This window comes from Odocoileus virginianus, chromosome 13 (assembly GCF_023699985.2).
Source record: "Odocoileus virginianus isolate 20LAN1187 ecotype Illinois chromosome 13, Ovbor_1.2, whole genome shotgun sequence".
Taxonomy (NCBI): Eukaryota; Metazoa; Chordata; class Mammalia; order Artiodactyla; family Cervidae; genus Odocoileus; species Odocoileus virginianus.
Genome location: NC_069686.1, coordinates 33,084,412 through 33,108,819, shown reverse-complemented (window position 1 = coordinate 33,108,819; position 24,408 = coordinate 33,084,412). Strand labels below are relative to the sequence as shown.

Below are 24,408 nucleotides of genomic sequence, written 5' to 3'. Positions count from 1 at the left end.
TGGTTGAAATTCATAAGGAAAAAAAATCAACATAGTAACATTAGTAACATCTAGTGATCCTGTTACTCATCTTTTTTCCCCTTCTTTTCTAACAGTCTTACTCACCTTCTTTCTGCTCACCTGTTAAGCTTGATTCTCTGTCAGTAGACTCCCCTTACCTTCATCACAGAGCTCTCAGACTGGATGGGTGCTCTTCACCTAACTGATTGAAAGATGTGCTAAGGAAGAATCTACTTAGGAAAGAATTTAGTGGATTAATATGATACATCTTCTTTGTAAGAAATGAAGTACTCATAAGCGAATGGTCTTTGAATGTGTAAAACATTCATTGTCTTTAGTTTCCGTATATTATCAACAGAAACAAAGTGTGTATTTTGCTCTTTATTAGCCTCTTGATTTGTGTTTTACTTTTCTTTGAGTGACATGGATATGTGTTTATTTAACAGTTGGTACCCTGGCTGAGGAATATGTTGACTAAGAGAAAATGCTAGAACAATATATTAGCAAAGGGATGACACCCTCCTTTAGATTAATTTCATAAAAAGATGTATGACTTAATGAAATGAGAATATGTTAGGGATTCATAGTCCGAAGATCTATGTCTAATATCCAGCTTAGTTATTATACAGCAAACATATATGGAACATGTAGTACGTCTGCTACACTTTACAGATACCGAGGCTGCAAAAATGAGTAAGGTCTGGTGCTTTTACTCTCATAGGCCTTTCCAGATGGCGGTAGTGGTAAAGAACCCATCTGCCAGTGCAGGAGATGTGAGACTCAGGTTCAGTCCCTGGGTCAGGAAGATCCCCTGGAGAAGGGCATGGACACCCATTCCAGAATTCTTGCCTGGAGAATTCCACAGACAGAGGAACCTGGCAGACTACCATCCATGGGGCTGCAAAGAGTCAGACACAACTGAAGCAACTGAACACACTTTTACTCTCAAAAAAGCAATACATAGGCATTATTGTCAGTAAAATGCAATAGTTTTTTTTTTTTTTTTTATACATGAGGTTTTCTTGTCACTGTCATGTTAGTATAGGAACATTTTTATTGTGTAGTCACTTAGTCATGTCTAAACCTTTGCAACCCCATGGATTGGAGTCCACCAGATCCTCTGTCCATGGGATTTCCCAGACAGGAATACTGGAGTTGTCATTTCCTTCTCCAGGGGATCTTCCTGACCCAGGGATCAAACTCATGTCTCCTGCACTGCAGGCAGTTTCTTTACCATTGAACCACATGTGGGGGCCATATGTAGGCAAATTACTTAACATCAACTGTGAAAAGGTGACTATAATAGAAGTAAAGATGGCAGAAAGTGAAGAACCAAAGAGCCTCTGGATGAAATTGAAAGAGGAGAGTGGAAAAAGTTGGCTTAAAGCTCAACACTCAGAAAATTAAGATCATGGCATCTCGTCCCTTCACTTCATGGCAAATAGATGGGAAAACAGTGGAAGCAGTGGCTGACTCTCTTTTTTGGGCTCCAAAATCACTGCAGATGGTGACTACAGCCATGAAATTAAAAGACACTTACTCCTTGGAAGGAACGTTATAACCAACCTAGATGGCATATTAAAAAGCAGAGACATTACTTTGTTAACAAAGGTCCATCTAGTCAAGGCTATGGTTTTTCCAGCGGTCATGTATGGATGTGAGAGTTGGACTATAAAGAAAGCTGAGCACTGAAGAATTGATGCTTTTGAACTGTGGTGTTGGAGAAGACTCTTGAGAGTTCCTTGGACTGCAAGGAGAACCAACCAGTCCATCCTAAAGGAGATCAGTCTTGGGTGTTCATTGGAAGGACTGATGTTGAAGCCGAAACTCCAGTACTTTGGCCACCTGATGTGAAGAGCTGACTCATTTGAAAAGACCCTGATGCTGGGAAAGATTGAGGGCAGGAGGAAAAGGGGATGACAGAGGATGAGATGGTTTGATGGCATCACTGACTCAATGGACATGAATTTGGGTAAACTCCAGGAGTTGGTGATGGAATAGGAAGGCCTGGCATGCTGTGGTTCATGGGGTCGCAAAGAGTCAGACACGACTGAGTGACTGAACTGAACTAAAAAATATAGTTGTCTTATAGCTCTGGTCTATGTAGACTTGAGGATGAAAAACTGAGAAGTATTAAATGTCTGCAAAATATTATTATTCTGACTGGTTTATAGATGTTTAAGTCAATCCAAAAGTGTATCCTTTAGTGGATTTATTTATAACGGTATCACTTGATCTTTGATGCCCAAAATATTGTAAATACTGACAGACTTTGAATATCTGATCAAAATGATAGATCTTCCAAGAAAGAAGCATCTAGTCTCCTATACACCATAGGTTTAAATACAGTTTCAGAGCATTGAAGAAACACTTGAAGTCTCTGGATAAAAGTTCTTGGCATAAAATAATAGTGACTTCTAATATGTATAGAACTAGTAAGTAGAATAGTTGAAAATTGAACCCCAGCATTCTGAGACCAGTGACTGTGCTGCTGACTTCTATACCACTACTGCCCCTAATCAGATTCATTCCTCCATAACATGACAACCCTAAAAACTAGTGGTATTATCAGGAGAAAGAGGAGAAGTTAATATATAAATGCAATCTTCTTCCAGAATACTGAGAATGTGTTCTCATCTAGTGATTTAATCTTCTAATAGACTATAGCCTCCTATGGGTAATACATGCCCAGGGAAAATACGTACAAGTAGATCCAAGTGCTCTTGAAAAATTAGTCTCAAATACTATTTTCCACGCCATTACACAACAATCATCAAACTAACATAAGTCCTGAAATATAAATGTTATTTTTTTAACTGATATTTATTTCCTGCTCAATAGGTGCAGGGCATGGGGTTGTGAACAAAATAGACAAAACTGTGTGTCCTTATGGAACTTATATTTTAGTGAAGGATACAGACAATAAACAGAAGTAAAATATATTACTATGTTAGTGATAGTGTTTAAGAGAAAAAAACTAAGGAAGGGAAGAGGAATATGAAGCAGCAGGTGTTGGAAATTCTTAGTGGTTGAAATTCTAGATAGGAGGATTGAGAAATGAATATCCATATAAAATAGTTTATGACAAAATTAACCCAGTATAGTATGACTTTATCATCAAAGGTGTCATCTATCTTTAAATAGTATCCCCGATGGCACCATCAGTACCATCCAAAAAGCGTCACCACCAAAAGTACTTGCCTTGCATGAGGCAATAGCACAGGGCAGCATTTCTAGAAGCATACAATATATGAGAGAATCTGCATTGTAGAACCAACTGACTCATAAAAAGTCAGAAGGCAGCAAAGGACTCAGAAGAGTGTCCCACTGCAATGAAATGTGATTGTGGTTTAATCGCTAAGTCGTGTCTGACTCTTATGACTCCATGGACTGTAGCCTGCCAGGCTCCTCTGTCCATGGGATTTTTCTAGGCAAGAGTAGTGGAATGGGTTGCCATTTCCTTCTCTAGGGGATCTTCCCAAGCTAGGAATTGAACCCAGGTCTCCTGCAATGCAGGCAGATTCTTTACCAACTGAGCTACAAGGAAAAGTTACAAGTATGGTCCAGAAGGGAGGCATCGTGGGTTCAAGACCACGGCTCTAGCACCACCTGTGTGAGTTTGGGTAAGGCATCAGGTCTCCTGAGCTCTAGTTTGTTCACATCTTTAAGAAAGATTGCATCACTTTTTGGATTTGTTCTTGGGAACTATTAAATGAGATGGTGTACTTAGTGCTGATCACCCCCATTTGTCACACATAAATTGTGTCATAAGTGGCAGGTGTTATTGTTTTAGTGGTTTAAACTGTGCAGTTTTGAGCAAGTCATGGCACTAGTCAGCATCACTTAATCTGTCAGCTTAAAACTATGCACAATATGAGAGTTGTGAGTTAAGTTTCATTTGGGGCAAAATGAGGACTGAGCCTGGGAGACAGCGCTCAGAGAGCTTTGAGAGACTCTTCCAAAGGGGCAGGGGGGAAGGTCAGTCAGTACACACGTGCTTTTGGTAAAGGAAGAATACATGGACTCGAGCATATATTTTTCCAGCAAGTTTCTACTGATCTTGTGAAGCTTCTGCTCGTCACAAGAAGCAGTCATCACCATTAAGGATTTAGTTCTTTTCTAGATATGAGGAGGCGCATGAATGGGTGTAGAAAATCAGCTCCAGAAAATGCCTATCTGAGGACCTGTCCTGACAGCTCTCCTGGAGCGCAGAGTGTCTTGTCTCTGCTCTCCACCCTGAACTCCTACGGGAGTCCTGGAGGTCGGTAGATGCAGCAACACACAACTCAACCCTCGTCGAGCAAGATGGCAAGTGCCCATGTGTGTGCTAAGTCACTTCAGTCATGTCCAACCCATCCAGCCACATGGCACTGTAGCCCACCAGGCTCCTCTGTTCGTGGGATTCTCCCAGTAAGAATGCTGGAGTGGGTTGCCATTTCCTACACCAGGGAATCTTCCTGACCTAGGAATTGAACCCGCATCTCTTACGTTTCCTGCATTGACAAGCGGGTGCCCATGGCAAGTTTCAATTTGTAGTTGACAAGTCCAGTGTATGTTAATTATACTGCAGTAAAGTTGATAAGTATTAAAGCATGCATGCACACACACACACAGAGAAAGAGAGAAACATCTTCCAAAGAGAAACAAATGAAGAAGAAATGTAACTGATGATATCAAATCAGCTATAGACTTACAGTCTAGGTGACGTTCCCACTGTATCTTAGCCTAGTTTCTTTTAAAATACCCTCAGTATGATTCTAACCATCTCCCTCTCAGGACAACTATGTAGGTTAAATAAGACAATACTTATTGATTTTTTTATGATCTGTATCATACTATGGAAATTTTCATTTTATTATTATCACTACCCTTAAAAATAAGCTCTTTTGACAACAATCAGTAGTTTAATGAACAGAATGGGATTTACTTTAAATGCCTCAATTTTCTTTCCTTCTAGATCACTATAAAAGTAGCAATATATTTATCTGAAGAACATGTCCATTTATATCAAAATTTCACAAGTAATGAAGTAGAAAAGAAATTTGACTGGACATAATATATAATGGAAAAATGAAAGGCAGAAATTCTTATTGAACAGAATAGCATGGTAAATGAAGCGAAAAGTTTGTAGACTTTTTGGGGATTGTAGTATTAAGGTTTGTGAAAGTATTGAAAGTAAAGAATTTTTTTAAAAATCCATGCAATTATAGTTTTTACAAATGAAAATGTCAATCATAATAATTTATTAAATAGAAATAAATTTTGACAGAAGTCTAGTTGAGTTATATCTGTAAGAATTGTTTGCTTTATTTAAATTTAATTCATGTAAATTTGAGTATATTGGATTGTCAATATATAAAACTTGACTGTTTCTGTTTCATTTGGCTAGTCATAGAAACCAGACTCTAATAGAAATCTTTTAACTAAATTAACTTAATCTAAGTTCATGTGTTATCCCCAATTTTGGTGGAGATGGTTTTGTAGAACACTTTTATTTAAGTATTAAAAAGTACTCACTTAATATTAACATAGAAACTTCCTAACCTCTTTCCCCCATCTCAGATATATTGGCAAAAATTGTATCTATTTGAGTTTTACATCATGATGCTATACATATGTGATGTGGGAAATGATTACCACAATCACGCTAATTAACATATTCATCACCTCACATAGTTAAGATATACTCTCAACAAATTCCAGGTATGTAAAACAGAATTATTAACTATAGTTACCAAACTGTACATTAGATCTTAGAACTTATAACTGAAAATTTGTATCTTATTAGCCTCTTTTAAAGGCTGCTGCTGCTGCTGCTTCTAAGTCACTTCAGTCATGTCCCACTCTGTGCGACCCCATAGACGGCAGCCCACCAGGCTCCCCCATCCCTGGAATCCTCCAGGCAGGAACACTGGAGTGGGTTGCCATGTCCTCCAATGCATGAAAGTGAAAAGTGAAAGTGACGCTCAGTCGTGTCCGACTCTTAGCGACCCCATGGACTGCGGCCTACCAGGCTCCTCCGTCCATGGGATTTTCCAGGCAAGAGTACTTGAGTGGGGTCTATTGCCTTCTCTGCTTTTAAAGTCTAAGAGGTCATAAACAGACATAAAAGTCTAAGAGATTATGTTCTTGTATAGCCTCCGTAAAGAATAGAAACCACTAGCAATTATTTAGTCCAGAAAACTACTCTAAAGTTATCTATCTGTTGCAGGATAAACCTTAAACATGATGCAGATGGCTTCAAATTATTACTTCTGTGCTTACAATGAGATTTTCTGGCGTTTAGGCCACCACTCTAACAGTTGTTTAAACATATCTCTTCAGTCTGTTTATTCTTCATTTAATTGAAATTATAGAATAAAATATTTTTAGGTAAGGGGTAGCTAAGACATTGTTTCTAGAGACTGTGTTACATCTATTATATATATTTCAGAACATTGGGTCAATAAGATCATGTAATATTTAATTTAGATATCTATAGAGAACTCTATTTTCTAAAATAAATGTTATAATTTTATTTTGAATGTTAACCATAATGCATACTTGATTTCCTCTGCTCCTTTAGAAAACACAAGTGAACAACAGGATAATTAGATATTAATCAAACTTTAGGATAATGTTAGTTTCCTGCCTCTCTTGTTTCTATGACTAGCAGAACTTGTTTTGCATTTAAAGTTATAATACGGTAAGGCTTGGTCATTTTGATAACTATACTTCTTCATTTGAACTTTCTTGTTCACAAAAGCAAAATGTGAGAATAGATATTATATTAGATAGTCATGCATGTAATGTTTAACCTCATAAACATATGCTACATTGAGATGTATTTTGTTTTAGAAATACAAGTCATTGTAGGGGACTTAGGTACACTAGAACTTGATATTAATCTCTGGTTCTCTTTTATAGGGCTTCCCTTGTGGCTCAGTTGGTAAAGAACCCACCTGCAATGCAGGAGACCTGGATTCTATCCCTGGGTTGGGAAGGTCCCCTTGAGAACGGAAAGGCTACCCACTCCAGTATCCTGGTCTGGAGAATTCCATGAACTGTATAGTCCATGGGGTCGCAAACAGTCGGACACGACTGAGCGACTTTGACTTACTTTTCCCTTTTATAGTCACTTAGTTATCTCTAAAAGTGATTTTTTTATAAAAAAATATTTTTTGGGGGTAATAGTACCACTCACAGTTTAGTGCCTTCTTGAACTGATAACATTCACTGCTTCTTTTTCATGACCTGGATTCTTATCATGAGTGTTTCTCTGATAATGTAGATGTACACTATATTTGTCAGCCTGCAGATATACACATCTGAAATTCAACTTATTCTGTTTGCTCTGTTTATTTTATCCATCTATCTATTAATCATCTATCTACCTGTCTAAATTTATGTGTATGTGATTCTGAGTGCAAATAGTTAAATATTCATAAAGGCCCAGATGAAAGTTAATTGTGGTTATTATAAAGTATATAGTGTGATAATAAATATATTTATTTTTAAAAGTTTACAGTGTAATATCTATTGCAAATGAGTGTTGAGAGGTATGCTTCTCAGGTGGCTCAGATGGTAAAGAATCTTCCTGCAGTGCAGAAGGCTCACCAGACATCCAGAAGGTGTTAGATAATTAAGAAAATTCAGAAATTATGAAAGTTTGAAGATGGATATGTATGAAATGCATAAAATGGGGAAAATGGAGTTAAGACCCTATGAAAATAGTAATCTGTAAAATCTGCATTTTATTTCCATTAATATATAAACCAGAGTTGAATGATTCTTTATGGGATTTATTCAGAAATACTCACTGGGATAAATTTTAAGATTACTCTAAATTTTGGCTCTGTTTTCTTGAATTAAATCATTAAATGGAAGCAAAAATACAGAAAAGAGAATCTATGATTTCTAAAACTTGATAAAAACATTTTGGACAATGTTTTTCTTTAACAATTGCAGGTACGTTTCAAAGATACTACACAGAATTTCCCTATAGGAGGAAATAGCAATAAGCCAGATTCACTTAGCTTTTTACTGAATTTTAGCACATTAAGAAACCAATAACCTTTATTAGGGACAAATATCTGAAATGTCTCTTTTGTAAAACACACTAATTCTGACTGTTTTTTTTTTTTCTCTGCTAATGTACAGAGACGAAATATCCCATGTGTATTCACATTAACTATAAAAATCCTTATGATTCTAAATATGAAGAACCTCAATTTAACTATTTGAATTTATGGCGATAAAAAGAACTTTCTGAAGAGTTTAATGTGCTCAGAATTGTTGCATGGAAAAGTCTGACACTTCCTGTCATGGCCATATTTTACTAAAGCTTCCCATTAAGTGTACTTACTCATACGAAATGGCACTGATAATTAAGTCAATTATGCTGCTGACTTACATTTAAAGTGCACCTAAGATATTCTGATAATGAAATGTTTGACATCCTTTTTGTATCTAAATATGTGCTCAGTGCATTGACTTTGAACTATTTATTTTATAAATTAAGGTTCCATTTTTTTTTTCCCTTAATGGAAAGGGAGAGTTAAATAACTTCCAAAAATATTTCAAGTTTTGAAATTTTAAGGATCATTTATATTATATATCCTGGGTTTGAGGAAATGAAATAAACCTGCCATTAAATTCAAATGAAGTTTGTAAGTAAATTTACTTTGGAGAATTTTACTATTTAATTTATAAATATTTGTTAGTAATTAGACATACAGACCTGTAGAAGATCTGTCCATAGTCTCATAGAACTTGTGCCAGAGGGAGATATATGATAAATGAATAAACTGGAAAAAGAAAGTAGTCTGTTAATTTCAAATCAAGGTGAGTGCTTTGAAGAAAATCCAGTGAAAGGTGGAGCAATGCATTACTTTAGAGTGGTCAAGGAAGACCATTCTAAAGAAACTTTTTAGCTGAGACCAAATTGACAGGAAGGATCCATCTATGCAAGGATTTGCAAAGAGAACATTCACTGTGGAGCATAATGCAAGAGCATCACATCTCTCATTCCAAGTCTGTAAGAGCACAAATATCCTAATGCTTTGGGAAAGGAAAGCTTTCCTATTTTAGGGATAAGAACAGTTTATTCTCTCAGAACAATTGTTGCTCAAATGAACAAAACTCCTCTAGGAGTTTATTTTTTGATGAGGCTTTATATTTGAATAGTGCTTTATAGAATTATTTTACACGTATTATCATAATGGATCTCAGAAGGTTCTTTCTCCCATGTGTTTGGTTTTAATTCTAATGCATCAGTAATGTTTGCATTATACTTTATATTACCTTTATATGCTTATGTATCAATCTACTCCCATATTACCCATCAATCAATATAAATAATTATATACCTAGACCTGCACTAGACCCTGTGGATGGTATATCTGTAGATAGATCATCACCAAATTTATTGAAGGTTTTGAGAGTATAATATAGTATAGGATCATTTCAAGGTGCAAATATAAAACTCATTATGTTCAAAGGAAAAATTTCTATGATCTAAGATAACCAGGGAAGAATCTGTAAATTAAAATTTCAAGTGTTGTAGACAGTAGGGCAGGAGAGGAGCAGAGACCTGAAATCAGTGAAATCTCAGAACTTTGCTACTGTAATCTTTCCTTCTTTGTGCTTTGAACCACACCTGAGTTTAGGCTGGAATATCTGGTTCGCCTACCTTTTGTTTTCCCTCTTGAGAATTACTTTAATAAAATATCACTAAGCCATTAAATATATAAATTTTTGCTAAACTAGGCTTCAAATGATGAAGTACCCATTAAAAACTCCAGGAACTGAATATATATATATACACATTTTTAAAAATATGCCTATGTTTGATCCCTTAAAGATTTCTGGGACAAAATTCCAAAACTGTTGTGCCTATATATGTGCATTACTAGGAAAGCTGGTGCACCTTGCTAACCAAAATGAATGTATTCAAAATGAAATTCATGTACTTTGTATTAAAGAGCCAAATATAAGTCTCTATGGTAACTACTGCAGTAAATGTGCAACGTCTTAAGCTATGATTATACTGTCACTGTTGGTGATGTCTGTCTTAAGTGCATGATTACCAATCATTTTACTGTTGTTCTAGTCAACCAGAAATGTAGTTAAAAAAGGAAACCAATTATGAGATTTATTTAAATAAGACTGAATGATTTCAGCAATAACTGGTTCTAGATACCAGCAATGATTCTTTTGAGGGTGTGAAATAATATTGAGGGAAGATTGATCCAACTGTTCAGAATTTGAATATTAAGTATCAATAATATTGAGTTTTAAGTACCGTTGAAAAGGTAGTTGGTGATTTTTAATAGATTTTTAAATTACCTGTAAAAATAGATTCATCTTAATAGATTTCAGTATATCTGCAGGAATTCGAACTTGATTGATTACAAATTCTTAAAATATTTTATTATCAAACTAGCTACTGGTTTATACTACAAATATGCAAAAATTGAAATAAAAATTGTGGTGTAGCATTCCTCTGTTGCCACCATGATGTGCCTGGATACTAAAACATGTTTCTACATGAATTCCTCCATTGTCAAAGATTTGATTACACTTTTCTACTCGTTTTGTTATTTCATAGTTCAGTAATATGCAGTCTTGGTCTTATATATTTTCTCCATTTTATTTGGTCAACCAACATTCTATTTGTTTTTTAATTTTATTTTTTATTGAAGTATAGTTGATTTACAATGTTATATCAATCTCTGTTGTACAGCATAGTGACTCAGTTATACACATTAGACATTCATTTTTTATATTTTTTTCCATCATGGTTTATCATAGAGTATTGAATATAGTTCCCTATGCTGCACAGTAGGACCGCATAGTTTTACTTATGATTTTACATTCTGCATCTTAATTGGTAAAACAACTTTACATTCTTTTATTTGGGTTTGAGAAATCATCTTAACTTCCAGAATTTCTGAATTAAGATAGGAATATAGAAATTAACTGTTTAAGGGTAAAGTGTCCCACACTAACCCTGAAATGATGAGTGATAATTAGACCTGATGAAAACCTAGTGCTCCTTGAGCATTTCTCTGACTTTGCAAGAGAAGACCCCAGGACCTACAAGCTTTCTTGTCAGTTTTGAGGAACAGAATGGAAACTCTTGACTCGTTAAGGTCATAGAAAGTTAAAAGTATATCTGAGGAAATTGAAAATGTGCTCCAGAGTGGAGGCAAATTATTGTGTAAGAAAGGTGACAGACTTGAAAGTTAGGTTTACAGAACTTATAATTAAATGAGTATATGAGCATGGATATTTGCCAAGAAAGAAAATAGAGAGGGCAGAATAGCAACGCATGTCCTTAGGTAGCACATACATTTAGGGATGGGAGAAAAAAAGAGAAAGTGAATGCCAAACCAAAGCTGTCAGGAAAGAAGAAATATATATCAGGAGAACTTAGAATGAAATGGTGATTGTCAGCATGTCAAATGCTGCAGAGAAGTGAGAAAGAATTATGAAAGCTCATAAAAAGCTTCATGTGCAAATTTAGATGATAGGATCAAGAAAACTACTAGAATGTAAGATGTCAAGAAAATTGAATTGTAAAGATACATAGAGAAAAGAAACACTTTTTAAAGAAGATTCCCAGTAATTAGGGAAGAAAATGCATAGTAACTTAAAGGGTAAATATGATCAAAGTAATTACTTTATATTTGTTATTCTTATTTTATCATAGATAAAGTAAGATGTAAGCTGATAGGATTTTAAAATCTAAGATATAGTGAAGAAGAAAGAGGAAGGAACAACTGATCAGATTAATGCCTACAGATATTGGAAGAATATTCTAGATATGGTAAAGTACCACTTTTTAGTTTACAACAGTTTTATGCTTATTGTTTCACTGTGTTCTTACCAAAGCACTGTGAATGAGTATTGTTGTTTTTTTCTAGAATTAAATGTTTTGAGTTGCAAAGAAACTAAGTCATGCAGCTAGAAGTTGTCAGGGCTGAACATCAAACCCACACCTTTTGCTCCCAGTCTAGCGTTCCTCTATTTGAGTTCAGGATCTTAAGGGCAGGATTTATCTTTGGAGAGTTGACTCTCCCTCTTAAAACAGAAAGAAACAACTAAGACTATATGAGATATTTCAAGGTAGAAATGAATAGAAAGTTGGGTCAACTTCTTTGAGCTCAAGAAGAGTGGAAAGCAACAGATTATCTACAGAGAGGATGGGGTTGATATTGGAAGCTTGGTAAGAGGAGAAAATTTTGGATTAAACACAGCTTCTTCAGCAAGCACCTGAGTGAGCATTGATGTTCTCTATGAAACAATCTTTAAATGTCACAAGAATGACATGTTGCAATTTTAATGAAACAGATATGGGGAAATTACCGTCACTGTGCTTTCAGCATCAGATCTGGAGAAATAAACCATGTGTCATCTTCTTCTGGTTTGTGACTAATAAGTAAGCCAAGTAATAGTCTAAGGGTTGCTATTTCATGTTTCCTTCTTAATTCGTCTTCTCAAGTGTAATGTAACCTATGTTGACCACTACCAATTTAATTTTAAAGAATCAAAACCTGTCAAAGTAGGGTATGACTTCCCATCACAGTGGGTATTGTGAGTATTTGTAGTGAGTGCTTCATATCAATATGGATATTTTTATATGTTTCACTTTTATCTGACTAAAAATTTTACAACAAAGAAAAAGATATCTGTAAGGTGATTTATGGAAGAAAAACATAGTTTTCCATCCATGGCATTAGAGTTTTATATGTGTTCTCTAGGAAAAGGGACACATTCTGCTTCTTTATCTGAAGCAGAACTTATAACTTTGTTTGAAAATGTCTCAGGTCCTTAATACAAAACAGAATGTCTCCAGATGATTAAAAACCAGGAAAAGAAAATTCTGTCCATGAAGGGATTATGGTTAGAGTGAGTACCTCTTAAGACAATCCTTTTCTTGTTGGCATGGGAGACTGCTCTTAGCTGCCAAATGCAAGCTGATGATTGGACCTTAACATGCCTGGTTCTTACACTCACAAAACTAGACTGGCCTGTGAACTACTTGAAGATAGAGAACCATGTTTTATTATTCTTTCTGCATGCCCCAGAGTCCAGCATGGTGCTTGACACAAAGTCAATGGCTAGTAAATATTTGCTCGGTAAATGCCAGCCAAGTCCCGAGGGAAATAGCTTGAGGATTGAGAGGTCATTCCATTGCCTCATACTGATCACAGGCCTTCCATTTGAAAAGTGCTTGACCACTTTGCAAGTTATATAGGAGGTTCACTTAAACTAAAATGTTATAACTGCAGTCAGAGGAGGTGGATGGTTTACAGATGGAGAAATTCGGTAACTGAGGGATAACTCTTTTTGGAGGTACCAGGTTTTCTTTTCCTTCTGCATCCAAGTTCTTTTTCTGTATCTTTGGCATTCATGAAAGAGCAGGAGATGTTGTTATACACTGTTGCTGGATGCCCAGGTGGTCTACTGATATTCAGAGATGACCATTCTGGCATGAATTCTAGGGCAGGATCACACAGCTGTCCTGAGCTGCTCTGTGACTGCTAGCAGCAGATGTTACTGATAACTGACAGGCAGGCAGATCATCAGACATGGGAGGACAGCAGTGTCAAATGTAGAATATATGACCCACACCTCATTTAATAATCACAGACCTTTTCATCTAGTTCTCAAAAATCTCATCTATATGCAATTTTCCAGAGTTGAAATTTATTTGTAGGATTAATTATACCACAAGGAAAGCATAAATCCCATTAATTCTAGATTTTTTTTAGTAGTCCCCTTCAAAGCACTAAATATTCCAAAACCTCCAGTATTATCAAACTTTAAGATTATTGATTATTTGAAAGATGAAAAAGTATCACTGTATCACATAGCTCTTGTGTTCTTTTCTTTTCCATGAATTATCTGCTTGCAACCATCTATACTGATAGAACAGCAATACTTTTTTGTAAATATGAAAAGTTTGGTACTAATTTTCTTAAGCAAAACCTCCTTATATTACATAGGATTTTCAATATCCGGTAGGCTACTTCTTGTTCTTCATTTCTTGCCTGCTATATTCACAAGTAATTGGAAGATTTGCTATAACATAATCAAGACTGTGTGTTGCTCTGTTGATCTAAAGGAAAATCGAGAATTTCTGTAGTATCAGTAATCCCAAAAAGATGTGGGATAATGAACAGTTCTCCTGATGCCAGAAAGTTCAGCGGCCATGATGTGTAATTCTGAAGGTCAGAATGCTCTGAGGTGAAGAAAGTTGTTGAGAGGCAAAAAGTAATAGTAGAATTTATATTATAAAATGTTGACATGTGTGCTTTAAAAGTATTGTCACTCTTCATGTTAACTGCTGAGAATGGGTGCTTGTGTTTGAGAAGAATGGGAGACAAGGTTAAAAGGACTCCATCCATAACCACAGCTGCCTCATTATACTTGTGATACACAGTGGTTCATACATAGACTGCCTAGTTCCTTTTCAGAACAGTTCCTCCACTTCTAGTCACACCCAGGATAAGCACACCTTTTCAAGCTTCTGCTCTGTTTTCCTTCTCTCCCTTCCTTGTGCCTCATCCCCTGTTCCTTGGCCCCCAGGAGTCACTTGCTAAGTCTTTGGCAAAGGAAAAAGATAAACTAGTTTGGGAGATTTCCCTTTAGGAAAGTCATTTCAGGATTAATGTGTTATGTCCTGTATGAAGTGAGTAGGTATAAGAGGTCCATTTAGAATTTGGGGCTTTCAGGAAGTTCAGTTCTAATTTAAGATACAAAGTATTTTATAAAGGAAAGTAGTTGACAAATGGATTTTTAGAACCAACATGAAATAGCATGCTGCTGCTGCTGCTAAGTCGCTTCAGTCGTGTCTGACTCTGTGTGACCCCATAGACGGCAGCCCACCAGGCTCCCCCGTCCCTGGGATTCTCCAGGCAAGAACACTGGAGTGGGTTGCCATTGCCTTCTCCATGAAATAGTATAGATTCAGATTAGAATTTTCTACATCTCATGCCAAGGTGAAAATAAAATCTTCAAACAAATTGCTCTAATATTTGGACATTTCTTGAAAACCTCCGGAGATTGAAAGTGATGTGGTGGTTTTCCTTGCCTTTATAATATCTGTGACATTTCTAAAACAGAACTATCAAGTTTGAGAGGAGAAAACACATTGATTGCCTCATAATAAGTTTTATAACCTCAGACTTTCTGCTATCCAAAGAGTTCTAAGACTTCTAAGACAGCTAAGGTAAAGTAAGCTCGCCCTAAAGAGGAAAATGTTGAGTTTTATCATTCCCATCTGAAAATCTGGTCTCTAAAAGTGTCATTTGCTCCATACAAGGAGATTGGTCTGGATCCTAGGACTCCAAAAGAAAATTTAGTCATTATCAACCTCTCTTCCTCTTCTTTTTACATGTGAATTTTCCAAGGACTATCAAGATTAACTTGCCTCACATTCTACAATCAGTTTTTGTTTATTTCAAGTTCAGAATCTGGCTTTCCAGTTTTAAATCTGATGCTTTCTTTTTGATAAAAATGATTCTATTAAAATTTAAATTATCTATTACTGGATAGATGCATTAGACATGTTGAATCTGTGATCTGTGGCAACTCAAGTGAGTACTTTAAAGGCCACAGCATCTTGATATACAAAAGTCTTCATCTTGAGATATGATGATAATATCAGGATGTGATTTGAGCTCTGGAAACCTCTTCCAGACCATACACCGTGAACTGAAAACTAGGTTATGAGACAAACCAAACAATTAAATGAGACATTTATCCAAATCAAAATGACTATGAAGAATAGCTTACAAGTTTCTTGTCAGGAATGAAACAGAAAATGCCTACTGATCCCCTTCTGTCTGCCTCTTTAGAATAATGACTTCCATGCCTCTTGTGTTTATGCCAACTTATCAAGGATCACAGTGCCTTCAGGATCTTACTGAAAGCTCTTTTAGACTTCGCCTCAATTATAAAAATGAAAGGATTTGTCACCGGTCTACTTGAATATGTATAAACAAAGTAGAGAGTTGAAGTGCTGACAGGGATTATTTGATACAAACAATGACTATAGAGTGATAGGTGAAAATTGAGTCATAGTATCCTGTTTCAGTTGTCCTTTTGCCAGAAGTAAGAAAATAAGAACTTGTGTTCCTAAATCCACTTTATGATACACACACATTTGTGTATACTGTGTAATTTTCCAGGTTTCCTTATATCAATATTAATAGATCAGTTAATATATATCATGAACCAGTATTTTAAGCATTTTTAAACTTTGTAAAACACCAATATAGCAGCATATTTAAGTTGTGATTTTTTTTCACTGTGTGAATTATACCATTTACATAAAGTGAAGTATGTGATGATGATACTCAATTTCATAAAATAACTTTCATGTGATGCTGAAGTTCAGTTTTATAAAATGAAATGTGTGATTTTTTTTCTCAAAGAGATAGTTATATGGTTGGTATATAAGATTTATATATATATATAAATAATATATGTATGTATGTGTGTGTGTATGTGTGTGTATATATATGCTGTGCTTAGTCTTTCAGCCATATTCGACTCTTTGTGACCCCATGGGCTATAACCCACCAGGCTCCTCTGTCCATGGGGATTCTACAGGCAGGAATACTGGAGTGGGTTGCCATGCCCTTGTCCAGAGGATCTTCCCAATCCAGGGATCGAACCTAGGTCTCCTGTATTACAGGCAGATTCTTTCCCATCTGAGCCACAGGAAAGCTGTATATATGTCATATATATATATATATATATATATATATATATGTATATATACATGAAAGTGAAAGTCTCTCAGTTTTATCTGACCCTTTGCGGCCCCATGGACCATAACTTCCATGGAATTCTCCAGGCCAGAATACTGGAGGGGAATGCCATTCCCTTCTCCAGGGGATCTTACCAAGCCAGGGATCAAACCTAGGTCTCCCACGTTGTAGGTGGATTCTTTACCAGCTGAGTCACAAGGGAAGCCAAAGAAAACTTGAGTGAGTAGCCTATTCCTTCTCCAGGGGATCTTCCCAACCCAGGAATCGAACTGGGGTCTCCTGCATTGTGGGCAGATTCTTCACCAACTCAGCCACCGTGTGTGCACGTGTGTGTGTGTGTGTGTATGTATGTATGTATGTATATATATAATGTATTTTTATCAATATACATATACTTAAATATGCACACACATACACAAATATTTATCGAGATGCAAAAGTATACAGAAGAGCTAAATGAGGCAGAGTGGGATGATATAAACAGTAAATGTGAAATCAGTGAAAATGGAGATCAATGAAAGATAACATAGTTAAGATCTGTTTACTGGCAGAAAATGTATATGAAATAAGTTTATTAGAGAGGATGTGATACATAAGGGAAAGCACATACATTAATTCTTAATTTTAATCCCCCAAATTATGTCACATTATTGAATTTGTTTCCCTTGCCATCATCACTCTGGTCCAAGTCATTCTCATCTCTTTTCTAGATGATTATAATAATACCTTTATAAACCTCCCCTATTTGCTTTATTCAAATTCATTTTCACATAAAAGTTTAGTATTGTTACGTGCGCTGCTTCCCTTCCTCCTCACAACATCCTCTGGGGTAGATTCTTCAAGTCTCATCTTATTACCTGAAACCAAAGCACAAAAAGATGTGGATGTCAGAGCTAGGATACAGTATCAGGAAATAGAGCCTACACACTCAACGATTGTGCTGTGTGTCCTTCATGTGTGTTGTGGTGGTTGTTATTAAGCCCATGTTAAACAATGGCTTTGTGCCAGTGATAGACAGTATGTAGATGGGTTGAGGGGTGGGGGGATAAAGATTGTATAAAAACAAGCACCTGCATGAATTTGGCACAACAGCCTGTAAAATTAGAAACAATAGCAGCACTAGAACTGACATTGCTAAATTGGAGCTTAGGAAGTTTATGAACCTTAATTAAAATGTCACTGATGTAGGTGCCAAAAAACATGAAAAGAGTAATGTATGTTAGTTAATTGTCTTCTATCTAGTGGAAGAAAATAAAGTACATTATCAAATGAGCAATGGGTATTTTACATTTTGATTAATAACCTTCTCTATCATCAGAATCTCATGAAAGTATTTGGAAACAAAGGTAAGTAACCAGCTAACTTCAATCCTCTGTGCATAAAAGGACAGTTTGTGTTTTACACAGGGTCAAATTTCTTTGAGATAGGTAATATACAAATATTAATCTTTTGGAAGCTGAGGAAATAACAATCAGATATGTCCAATGGTACAAAACAATTCATGCATCACATATTCATGTAGATGATACATTGTTTTATTTAGTTTAAATTGTTTAGACATTGTAAATAATTTCAGAGAACAAAATTCAGTATTCTAGTTGGAAACTAATTGGCTATTCTTTTAAACTCCTCACCTAAACCCCTAGACATTGATATTACAGTTCTCAAAAGAGGCAAAACTCACCAAAATTTGACTTTTTTAAGAAGAAAGAATCAGCTAATAATCTACAGATTTTGGTTTTCCTTGATAGAAACAACAATGAACGTTAAGTAGTATACAAATAAAATTTTATTTCTTTCCATGTGAAGTGTCAGGCATGGTGGTTAATAAGGACAATCTCATTAAGGTTTTAGGAAGTAGTTATTATTATCCCTGTTTTCTAATGGGAACATTAAAGTCTTGAAGACAGAAGTAATTTTCAAAAGTATATATAGATAGTAAGTCAGAGAGCCGCTAGAAAATTATTTTTGCTTGTTTTTAAGCCCAAGTTCTTAATGACCATGTCACACTCTTCCTTTGTTTTTTCTTCTTTCTTTTCTTTCTTCCATCCATCCCAAATATTTTTGAAGATGCACTAAGGGAATTATCTTAGTCATTAAGGACTCCACTCAGTTGGAATTTTCTCCACTTTAATATTTAATCATATAGTTTTCTGGAAACTGTTTATTTTTTAATTATTTCACATTACCCAAATGTCTACTAAGTACTTGGTAACCGTCTGGTCAGTTAAATATTTTGTTTTTATGTAAACTAACTGGGGATTATCATGGTTAGATATCAGCTTAACTAATGCATAATGTTATGCTTTTCTACCTTGATCTTTTTATTTCTATGCAAGTATGGGGGAGATGCTTTACTTAGGAATTGCAATATTAATATTTCTTTACACGTCCTTTGAGTACAGATGGCAATGGGAAAACTACGCACTTTATTCCAGGAGTCAGTCGAGTATGACCCACAAGCGAAACAGGCCAATATTCACTGAGTATGGAGCAGTTACTTCTGTTGTCTCTCTTAAATATACCACAGAAAGCTGACTCCATCTGTGAGAATCCACGTCAGGGACAGGTTTTCCTTCTGTCTTGTAAATCAACAGTCATTACTTCATTCAGTTCAGTTCAGTTGCTCAGTCGTGTCCGACTCTTTGTGACCCCATGGACTGCAGTATGCCAGGCCTCCCTCTCCCGGAGGTTACTCAAACTCGTGTTACTCAAACCATTGAGGCGGTGATGCCATCCAACCGTCTCATTCTCTGTCTTCCCCTTCTCCTCCCGCCTTCAATCTTTCCCAGCATCAGGGTCTTTTCCAATGAGTCAGTTCCTTGCATCAGGTGGCCAAAGTATTGAAGTTTCAGCTTCAGCATTACTGCATTATGCCTATACATGTACACATGAAGTCTTATTGCAAGTTAGAGGACAACCTAAAATCAGCACTTTCATGTTACGAGTGAGAACACTGGAAATCTACTTTCAAAGGATTTCAGACTAGATATTTTCCCTTTCTGTGTGCATGCTCAGGGCATAGAAGCCATAAGCCTATAAAACCAGGGTAAGACCAAGAAGTGGCAGAGTAGAAATAAGTGCCCTCACACAACCACAATGCTAATCCAATATTTGCAAAAAAAGAGAAATTGGAAACCCTGAGGACAGTTGTAAATCACTGGTGTGTTTGCAACAGAGTTTATTGCATAGTCTGAATTTTAGTGAGTATACAAACTTAAAATGTTAGTTTTTCTCCAGTTGTTGCATCATGCTCTGAAGAATATTCCTGTCTAATCTGACGTCATTTAGAACAGATTCTATATATTTCTGGTCACTTTCAGTTATTAAAAATACTAGTAATGTTCAGCTGAAAGCTTTGATTTAATTCACAGTGCAATGAAAAACTATTGAAGGATTAAAGCAGGGGAAAAAAATGGCAAGATTAAAAATTTTAAAGACCACTCTGATTTCTCAGCACAAAGCAAATTATGGAAGAGCAATAGTGAAAGTGAAAAGAGAAGAGTCTGTTACAGTTGACTGACAAGACATGTTGATGATTAGAACAAGCATGATGGCAGTAGAGTCAGAGATGGATATGTTGAGAATTACTTTATAGATAACACCACCAGGATTTGTTAATGGAGGAACCATAAGTGATGAAAGAAAAAAAGAAATCAGTGATGACTTCTAGGGACTTTTGGGGGGATGGGGGGAGGAGAGAAGGGGAGTTATGTTGTCTTTATTTTTCGATTGACTACCTGGTGAATAGTGGCTCCATTTATTGATGGTTTAAAGAAACAAAAAAAAAAACAAAGAAAATAATACCTGCTTGACAGGTGGAGATATATCAACAATTCCACTTCAGATACACTTAATTGGATGCCTCTGAGTCTTGCAAGAGGAGGTATCAAGTAGATGTTTGGATATACAAGTCTGGATCCCACGGGAGAAGTCTGGGCTAAGATGTTACTGTTCAGGTTTTGAGTATTCAGATCATACATAAAGTAATAACAAATAAGACCACTGAGATAGCAAATAAAGAGTAATGCCAACATTTAAATAGAAATTTAGAGTGAAAATGTATAAATAGTGACATAGTAGGATGGAAAGCAAGAGAATCCAAGAAAGGAGTCTGCTAAGTATTCATCAAAGGAAAAAATTGTGATTTTCATTGTGGCAATTTTGTGGAACTACAAAGATAAACAGCATTTCACAAATGAGTAGGAAAATGGATGAAAATCGAGGAAGGGATATAATATATATCAATAAATTTTTATATTAATTACAGTGAAGGGAAACAAAGATATGTTGGATGGGAATATAAAGGGGTGAATTTTTGTTGTGTTTTATAATTTTTAAAGTTTGTTTATCTCTTTTAAATCTGCTGGAAAAATAGGTTTTAGAAGATACTACACAAAGATAGGCATAATCTAATAATGAGGAAAGTAATTGATATTTCAGGAGAAAATCAAAGGTAGGACTAAACCAGTAGTTAAGACAGACTTAAGGGATATGCCCTAGACTGACATACAAGTACTGATTTGTCTTTGATAGGAGAGGAATCAATTTTCTCCATTTTAGTAGACAAGGAAGAACATAAAGAGGTGTGTGTAATTACAAGAAAGTATATAGAATTTTTGCTATAAAGATGAGAAGGTTTCTGATCAGTTAAGTAATTTGATTATTTAAGAAAGAACTATCATGTCTTTCTAGGAGAATGGTGAATTACATTCCTCTTTTATATTGTCCATCATTTCAGTGTTGGGTTGGAACATATTTTCTATTAGCAAGACACTGCTTAAACAATTAAAAAATGAGAAAGTATAAATTGTGCATGTAATGTGCAATTATTGATGAGTATAATTTAATTATCATCTTTATTATTCTAGAAAAATTAAATGTCTCCTACTGCTACCTAAGACCAATAGCAGCCCTCTTCTAAGATGAATATTACTTGAGGGATCTATAGGAGAAAACTTTTTCTTTCAAAATAAGAATAATGTTATTTACAGCATAAAATCGAGTCTTTCCAATTAAAACTAGCAATAATTATGAGTTTTATTTATTGGGATGGATAAATACAGTATATGTGCATATATATCTATAGAAATAAATGTTTTTTAATTTATTTTAAATTAAACAAATATGAATTTTTTTAATGATAAAAGGTACAATTCACAAAAAAGATAAACATCATAAACCATTAGACACTTTAACAAAAAAGAAAGAAAGCTTTTATGTATACTTAATACCTAGCCCCAACTGAAGAATAAATCTAGGATACCAAGAAATATATGTTTTATGTCTTTCAAGAGTTTATAGTTTTAATGAAGCAATAGTGAAGTAAAAAGTTGTTTAAATTACATTATAATACATTCTTAATATAAGTGTGTTTAAATTACAAAAGTCACACAATACTAAGTATCCCCACAGAGCTTCCTAAAAGAAATGATCTTAGAAGTGGGCTTTAAAGGTTGCATACATGTTGAACAGATATAAAGGATACTTATCATGTTTTAACAATAATCTAGTCAAAGGCCTAAGATACAGGGGATATGGACAACTGAAAATGAATAGTTATTTAGAATTCCAGGTGGTTGGGTACCATAAATTGATTTTCTCCAAACCAAATTCAGTTACTGAATATGGCATTCATGGCATTCATCATATACAAATTCACTTACTAGAAAATTTTGAGTATCAAATATGTATTAAATAGAAATTAGGTTAGCTCTAATATCAAACTAAAAATTTGGTAATCTAATAAAGGTATGTAAAAATAATTCCATCTTACTTCCTCAATTCCAATACTACAATATTTAAATATATCAAATCTTCCAAATTAGAAGCCTTTGCCAAACCCAAGTCTACCAGTTCTACATTTTATGTCCATCTGATGTTTGTTTGAACCACATAAGACCTGAAGATTTGGCCTTAACTGAGTTAGCCTCGGTTGCTTCTCAGATGGTATTATTGCGTTTTCTACAGTGATTATTGTGCGATTGCTCTCTTTTCTAGATTTGGCAGTGTGGAGGCTCGCTGGAGATTGTGACTTGTTCCCATGTTGGCCACGTTTTTCGGAAGGCAACTCCCTACACATTCCCGGGTGGCACTGGTCATGTCATCAACAAGAACAACAGGAGACTGGCAGAAGTCTGGATGGATGAATTTAAAGATTTCTTCTATATCATATCCCCAGGTAAGCCATTCTGACATCTTTCTTCCTCTGCAGGGGAAAACAAAGTTTTAAGAATGCTGATTATATGTTCCATTATTGCCATTATTCCATTCCTTTAAATAAGGTATTGTTTATCACTGTAATATTGTAGAAGATTGTGTTTGAAAAGTTGTCCTGTGAGGTGAATTTTGACCTAAAATGAGAGAGACTATTCTTGTCGCAAATGCCTGAACATTCTTTTTTCATTTGTTTCTTTATGAGTACAAGTATTATACTAAAAAAAAAAGAAAGAAAGAAATAAGCAAGCAATATACAGGGAGATCCAAATTTAATTAACATGTATCAGTACAATTTAAGAAAAAAAATTTTAAGTTTTTATTTCTATGTTTCACACTTAATGCTGACTGTGTTGGTAAGAAATGTTTTTAATTTTTTTTTTTTTAATGTTCTTACAGAGATTTTTTTTCTGCATTATTTTCTTAAAATACCTGAGTAGGGAGAGAGTGAGTGATTTCCCACAGGAACAAGATGGAAAATTATGCAGATATAAAAAATACTTTAAAGAATATTTAATAACAGTAAATTACTCATCTATGCATGTGAAAAGGCAGTAATATATGACAATAACATAGCATCCTACTTTAGTTACAGAGTAGGATAGATATGGAAATAGAAGTAGGATATCACTGGGTAGTGAGGTTATGAGTAATTTCATTATTTCTTTTATTATTTCATTAATTATAATAAAATATTAATTTCTATATATTATAAATTTTCTTTATAATACATAATATTTATTTTTCAAAATTAAAAACAAATTTTAAAAGAAAACAAATAATTAAAATATTAAGAGAGAAATATTTTAAACCTATTAAAAGAGAAAAAATAAATCATTGTGAGAAATTCCATTACTGGATGATGTGATTATGAGTGATTTTATTCTTTAAGATTTTCTAGAATATCTCCAACAGCCATACTGCATTAAAAAAAACTCTGAGATATTGTTTTTAAGTAAAAAAAAATGAAACATTATGAGAAGATACAAATAAGAGGAAGACAGGGTTGCCTTTAAGATCTCCAATCTATACAAAGAAAGCAAATCATAAATTATATAATAGAAATTGAGCTGTACTGGTAAAATAATTTGTTGTGTTCTATTTTTGATAGTTTATAATAGGACTTATGTCATCAATGCCATTATTACATAACATGCAAGAACAGCAACAAAAACCCATGCCCACAACCTCTTTTCTAAATTATCATCTATCACAGGTTTAGAAAAGTCAGTGTGGGTTCTAATTGACATGCTCAGGTTCTGAAAGTAGATAATGAGGCTGTGAAAACCCTTCTTTTATAGATGAAGAAGAGAATGAGCAGTATGAGCTTTCTTGTTAAGATCCAGTATTACTCTGTAGAAAAGAAAAATTGGGGCAGTGCATGTGTAAATGTTTGATTAGGAGAAGGATTTCTTCACACATTTTTAAT

At 34.9% G+C, this 24,408-nt stretch overlaps 1 protein-coding gene across 5 annotated transcripts in view; it reads left to right on the top strand.

The window, feature by feature from the left end:
• GALNT13 (polypeptide N-acetylgalactosaminyltransferase 13) overlaps positions 1-24,408 on the top strand; it is a 600,481-nt gene that overhangs the window by 411,848 nt on the left and 164,225 nt on the right. For all 5 annotated transcript variants that reach the window (XM_070476184.1, XM_070476182.1, XM_070476181.1 and 2 more), the window contains one exon: positions 22,764-22,944. In XM_070476184.1, coding sequence (XP_070332285.1) covers positions 22,764-22,944 — 181 coding nt within the window. The remainder of the gene's footprint in view (positions 1-22,763; positions 22,945-24,408) is intronic.